The following is a 6855-nucleotide window of genomic DNA, read 5'->3' on the forward strand; positions in this document are numbered from 1 at the left end:
TAGAGATTGTTTGGTTAGGAAAAAAGTGCAGTTTTATATGTATTTATTTTTAGTTTTTTCTAGGCCCCTTGCAAAAAAATAAAGAGGCTTGGTTTACAAATTTGTACTAAGTTTTCATTTTGAATGTCCTAAAAAGTGGATTTAAATACTAAAAATGAAAACGAATTTTGGACGTCTTCAAAGTCACTAAAAACGAAAAAATGACATTTTTATTATTTGGTGAAAACTTACTAGGACCTACTCACTGAACTTTAACGAGAATTAAAGAGAGCCAATTGCTCTTTCTGGTGGGACTAACTTCATTAAAGAAAATAGATATTTTTTCCATTCTCACCATCTACTCTTAACTCTATTGGGTTCTTGTCTCCCTTGCTCTCTCAGTCTCTTGTCTCCCTCCTTCCATCCAACTCTCTCTCTCTCTCTCTCTCTCCAATGGCTATGTGTTCTTGATGTATGTTTTTGTTTGGGTTATGGGTAGAATTTTAGTGAGTTTCTTTGGGTTATTCGGCTTTCCTCATGGCAAAGGGAACCCAAGATCCATACCCATGAGTCATGGGTTCTTCGGCAGTGGATTTCAAAGGGAAGATCAATGGATCTTGGGTATGTGAGTTTTCTGTTAAGCAAGTGGATTTTCAGTGGGGGGTTTTAGTGGGCCTTTCTTTTTGTGATTTTCCTATTAATATAGAGAACAATAGCCGAACAGTTAAAGGGTGTATTTCATAATCAAATTATATATTTAAATCAGGTTTCAAAACAAACTCAAATGTGAAAATAGGTCCTTTTTTTTCTTTATTTAGATTCTGGGTTTAAATACTGAAATGTGAAAATGAAAAGTGAATACACAATTTTTAAAAACCAAACAGCCTCCTTAAGTTTCAAATTCCACAAACCCAACTATCGAATTAAATAAAAATAAATAAAAAAGATGCTGGCAATGGTTAATTATGGTAATCAAAGAGCTTCCCAAGAGACTTCAAACAAAAATATGGTATTTTAAAGCCCATATACAGAACAATGTATACTTCGGTTTCATAAATATTGCAAAATGACACGCCAGTTAATACTCGGAAAAGGGTCATACACAGTATTACCGCCTGTAATTGGGAGGGATTATTTCCTCACCTGGCTTCTGAACACGCTGTTGCTCAAGACTCTTGCACCCACCATTGGTTCAAGCTTACAAGACTTGCAACCAAAATGCAAACATTATCTGTTCTATGTGAACATTTTCTAGCTTGAAACTTCAAAGTAAAAATTTCCTTGAGTTTAAAGCGTCATGTAGCTCATAAGTGAGCCAAAATATACCATATATCCTTGAAGGCTGCGGCTACCAAATATCAATACAAATACCTACACTCACATAATCATCAAACTACGGATCACTACCATAATGTACAGATGTTTTATACGGCTCCAATATACATAAGAACTTCTTCACCTAACAAGGATAATTAAGATTAGAAGAACTCTATGTAGCCTTGCCTCCATAGTCCATGGATCTACTATCCCTGGACTTAGTATATACACGATGACGTCGCTCTCTTGCATAAATAACCCAGAAGATCAATGAGAACATTACAGCTGCAGATACCAATACTAACCCAACATAGATCCATTGGCTATATTTTCGCAGTCCAGGACAATGGTCTCTATCAATCTCTGTGAACGTGTCCCGCACAAATGTGCAGTCTTCCAGATTAACCAGGAATGGAGTATAATTATACAAACCATAGCTAACATTTACAGCAGCCACCATCTGCTTGTAGTAGGTGGGGGTCAACCGGCCAGTTGTGGTACAAATACCAGATGCTGAAACTTGACAAACATAACTATTCCACACCTGCTTGAAACAAAGGTTGGAATGATTAATTCTACATTCACCAAACACCAATATGTGTGAAGGACAAGGAGGCAAGTTTTGGACACGTGAGAGAAGCAAAGGAACATTTTGAGAAAGATATTCCCACAAACTTATTGATCAGCCCCTATATATAAGTACTTCAATCTCTTTGAATCAAACTCTAGAAAACATATGATCATATACCTATTAAAGGTTTCACGAGCCAAAAAAAAGTTGCCAATTTTGGAACTTAACAATTATACTGGATATTTATATATTACTATCATTTAATTGGAAAACGAGTTGCCAAAAACTATGGGATACACTAAAATGGGACCATTAGATACTAGAGGTAAATTACCAAAAATGATGACTTTTACTAAAAGTAGGACATGGTACAGAATTTGTTTAAGCCAGGCTTTCCATGGTGACCAAAACTAACCAAAATCCTTCACATGAATACTTATGCACTTCCAAACTAAAATTCCAATAATTAGAGTTAGTGGTATTACCTCTGGAGCTTTTTCCAATTCCACCTCACCAGTTGCACATTGCCTATTCGTCAGATTAGAATAAAAAGGATTGCAAAGAACAGGCATCAATGGGCCAGATTGGTTGTAATATATGGGAAGTCCGGGAGTGACATTAGCATTAGCAACAGTGGTGATCATGGTGTTAACCACAACAACAAGCTGGTTGGTGACGTTGTGGGATTGTATTAGGGTTTCTTGGGCAGTTGCATTGTCCACGCATGGGAGTATATCATCTAAAGCTGTACGTGCAGTCGGATGCTGGACCCATTCATCCATTGCAACACATGTATCTGCAACCACACTGATGCATTTATGAAAAGAAGTCAGACCCAGAGATTACACAAGCAGCAGAAACAAACCGATGAATTATGTAATATAGTAAACAATACCATATAACCAATTTTACTAAAATAAAAAAATAATAAAAAATAAACCATATAACCAATTCATCTTATAATCATTGAAGCTGTGTCTAATTGATCTTTGAAGACAAACTGATGAATTAAATAGAACAGGGATAGCTTCCTTAAAAAAAAAAGATGAAGAAAGATAGCATTCATGTGGACACTGAATTTTGGGATGAATGTATAAATCTTTCTCCTGGGTCAATGAATAATATTGTAATGCAACAGAAAGTAGTCTTATAATATATACTACACAACAGACATTCAATATTACAAGTCAACAACAAATGATAACAGAATTCACAACAGCTGGATCTAAGCATGATTATCTGAATTTCAAGAGTAATCCATGGTCCACAAAAACAATTGAGACAGAAATTTCAGGTTAAAGCAACTATTGACCTTTTCTATTATTATGTTATCTTTGAAAGCAGAGATATGAGGATGGCCTTTTCTGGTCTGTGTTCTATAAACTTCTTTAAAGATAAGCTTTTATGTTCATTAATTGAGAATTGAGCAAGAATTTCAGGGTCAGTGCCCTTCCTAAATGATGCACCAATCATTAATGCACTTCATAATATTCAGCTACTAACTTCGTGAAGAGTTCCTCAGATTTTAAAAACAAAAATTCATTGAGAAGTAGGATGATGATGTTTAAGAAACTTTTACATTATACACCAGCATAGGTTTATACCTCACAAAACAAATTGTAGAACATTTTTTTTGTTCTTTGTTCATTTTTCCCCCCAAATTTGCAAAATGATATTTGTTTGCTTGCCATAGAATAAGTGGTATTGAACAACTCACTATTCTGCCCATGGTAACCAATCAAGAAAACATTTGTCCCAAAGTTGGTTCTTAGAAACCAGAAACAGTTGAACAACATATTAAAGACAGTAAGTGGATCAGAAAATATGATTATGAAGAACACCAAGCTTTACTTGCTAGAGGCAAAGGCTAAAATTTACATTTTGAATGTTTCGGTGAAAAGAAAAGTGCAACATAGACAATAAATAAATAAAAATACTAAGCCATCAGGACTTACTTGTGGAGGAGGAGAAATACGCCACATAAAATGAATGTGCCAGCAACAAGAAACCACCCAATCATCACCAAGCTGCAGTCATTACATGCAAGTGTTCAATGACAAAATAAGACAACCAAAACAGATCTGCTTCCAAAATAGTAAGTGAATATAAACAGAAAAAGGTTAATGTATATATCCCTTACAAGTATACCACGGGTTGCATCCCAAGAACGGAAAATACTGCAACAAATAGCCAAAAAAATAACATAAATAATAAGATATGATTATAACAAGTCATATCTTAAAAATAGTTTGCCTCTACTCCAAGAAGACAGAAGACTTACAAAATCCAAGAAATGCCAAGAAAAGCATAACAGCTGCAACAATAACAAGAGCCAGTCTCCTGTTGAGTGGATCAAAATAAATGTTATCCAAAAGCATTTAGAGCACCAGAAACATAAAGTTGTAAGAGCTTAGACTTACACACTATTCAGGACATCTTGTATATTCTTTGAATTGTCAGAAGTAGTCTTAGAAAGAGTGCTAGCAGAAGAGTTGATCTTTGTTTCAATATTGTCAATGTTCTTCAGGACATCTGATGGCAGAAATATAGAATCCACACCAACCTTCTTAGCTGCAGAAAGATAATCGGACACATTACTGAGGTTGTCAGCAATGGTATCTGCCTGATTTACAACATAATTGAGTGTGTTGGTTGTGCTGCCGTGGAACTTCCCCTGACCAGTGTACAGAACAACGCATCCAGCACTGAAATTGTAAGACAAAACATTGAGGAAGTCAGAGATTACTAATTCAAACAATCAGATAATGGAGCATAAATCATACGTGTATGTACTTTGTAGAGAGAAATCAAGAGAAATACATTGCTGCAAGGGTGAACAGGATGAGAAAAATAAGGGAGAGAGCATAGGCAATTCGAGAATATCCATAAGGCTCTCTTGGACAACAGCAATAGCAGCAACAGATGAAGAACAAGCTTATCCCAAAAACCAAAAACCAAACAGCAGCAATGGCAAAGAATGGAGCTGCGGTAAAACCTACAGACTGCATTTAAAAATTATAATTAGAGTTAAAATCAAAGAAGTCAGTCGCTCAAAAGATTTTATTTGATAAAATAATGACCAATAGGATAAGAAAACCAAACAAGCAACGAAGTAGAAGCAAATCCCAAGTAATATAAACCAGTACTATTTTTTCAGCGTAATACTCTATAATAAAAGTTAGACGAAGAAATCAACATATAGGCAGGGTGGCTTACAAGACAAAATCTTAGCTTCCATAATAGAAGATGACAAAGATGCAGTCTGCTCTTTGATTCCAAGGAGGACGTGCCTCTCATACAAAGAATAAAATTTGATTTTTTTCAAAAACTTTTTTTTTTTTTTACCAGATGGAATAATAGACTTTTTTTTTTTTATGACATAAGAGAACTTCACTAGATTAGTTGCACTTCTCATACTGTACAACAATCCTCACTGTTAATCAATCAAACTCCTACGGGCAACTGACCTCACCCGCCAGAACCAGTTACCGGGTAATCCAAGGGCTTTTCACCCGGGCTAAGCAGTTTGCCTCGGAGGCAAATAATAATAATAATAATAGACTATTATGGATTCTAAAACTACAAACTTTCGAAACTTTTTACAACAAAACAGGACTATTGGAAATCAAATTGCACTGTAGTGACTAGCAATTCACAACCCAGATGAGATACATCATACAAATCCATTATAGATTACAGAATTTAAATGTTCACATTTCTAACAAAAAAAAGGCAAACAAAGCAAAACCCAGATGAAATTAATTCAACCATTCAAGGAATTAAGACAAGAAAAACAAAACCCAGAAAGAGAAAAATAAAATTAATAAATGTTTAAGAAAAAAACTCACAGCCCAGTAATGTTCATTGCTGATATTCCAACCACCAGTGTAGCGGTTAAAGTTATCAAGAGGGTCCTTCCTGTACGTCCTCTTCTCTGCCAATATCAAAGACGAGTTTCCTGTACTGCTCTCCTCTGCAACTGACCTCCTTGTGTTCCATATGACCACCCCACCATATTCTCTCTCAACAAATGCATCTATAACACACACACACACACACACAAAGACATATATTCAGAAAACATGTTTCTTGCAACAAAACAAACAGTACTGAAGCAAAATTATTACCTGGAATGTGCAGAGTGTGATGGAGTTGAGAGTTTCCAAAGGATGAAGATATGGAAAAGATAAAGAAGAGAGAGAAAGAGAGAAGAAAAACTGATGGGTTTGATCTAAAACATGACATTATGGCTTGGATTGTCTCTCGATTAACGTTTCCACAGGCAAAGTATTTGCACAGAGAGAGAGAGAGAGAGAGAGAGAGAGTATATAAGTGAGTGTGTGTGTGTATTTATCTGAGATCTTTTGGCTTGGCACAAGAAGTTTACGGTTTTGGGTCCGTGTTTGATTGTGGGTTTTTGACGAAAACACCCTTTTGCGCTTTTGTGAAGGTGAAGATATTCCTTAAACCCCTTTTTTGCTCAAGAAAAAAAAAGATATTCCTTGATTTTTTTTTATTTTATTATTCTTTTGGAAAAGTTTTGTCATAAATGGTGTGACTCAAAAAAAATGTGTGAATATGTTGTTTTGTGAAATCCATGATAAATAGGTTGTAGCGTTTATATTTGGTAAACTTTCCAAAAAAAAGGGTAAAAAATGCGTGTTTTAATTAATTCAATTGATAATTTTTTTTTATCCTTAAGTTTGAATCTTGTTTATACCAAAAATTAGTTTTTGTTTTGGGTTACTGATGAAAATTAATTATCACAAAATAGACGTCATATGTTAAAATTCTATAATAAGAATAATAAGGGGCTAAGAAATATGAAAATGTTGCTCATGATTTTCAACACGAGTTTTCTATCTTATTAAAAATAATAATAAGAATAATAAAATTATGTCAATAAATTTTATGTCCTTGTGCTATAATCCAGATGGTGGTAATTTATATTTTTTTCTTTAAAAAATAATGTAAACTATAGGTTCAAA

At 34.6% G+C, this 6855-nt stretch overlaps 1 protein-coding gene across 1 annotated transcript; it reads right to left on the bottom strand.

The window, feature by feature from the left end:
* Nucleotides 1-968: 968 nt before the first annotated feature.
* On the bottom strand, nucleotides 969-6213 carry LOC142614277 (uncharacterized). The gene is made up of 9 exons (XM_075786864.1): nucleotides 5995-6213; nucleotides 5716-5903; nucleotides 4688-4869; nucleotides 4288-4572; nucleotides 4149-4207; nucleotides 4008-4044; nucleotides 3823-3894; nucleotides 2353-2674; nucleotides 969-1840 (listed from the first exon to the last, which is right to left on the bottom strand). Exons 1-9 carry the CDS (start codon nucleotides 6110-6112, stop codon nucleotides 1469-1471), a joined length of 1635 nt encoding a protein of 544 aa, XP_075642979.1. The 5' UTR covers nucleotides 6113-6213; the 3' UTR covers nucleotides 969-1468.
* Nucleotides 6214-6855: the final 642 nt, after the last annotated feature.

The sequence above is a fragment of the Castanea sativa genome, chromosome 1, assembly GCF_040712315.1.
Source record: "Castanea sativa cultivar Marrone di Chiusa Pesio chromosome 1, ASM4071231v1".
Taxonomy (NCBI): domain Eukaryota; kingdom Viridiplantae; phylum Streptophyta; class Magnoliopsida; order Fagales; family Fagaceae; genus Castanea; species Castanea sativa.

What these genes read in the sequence shown, in the direction of transcription:
- LOC142614277 (XM_075786864.1), bottom strand. Translation starts at nt 6,112, where the DNA reads ATGTCATGTTTTAGATCAAACCCATCAGTTTTTCTTCTCTCTTTCTCT. An exon ending in TCACACTCTGCACATTCCAG is followed by an intron (nt 5,904 to 5,994) that starts GTAATAATTTTG and finishes TGTGTGTTATAG; the next exon opens with ATGCATTTGTTGAGAGAGAA. An exon ending in CTGTTCACCCTTGCAGCAAT is followed by an intron (nt 4,573 to 4,687) that starts GTATTTCTCTTG and finishes TTACAATTTCAG; the next exon opens with TGCTGGATGCGTTGTTCTGT.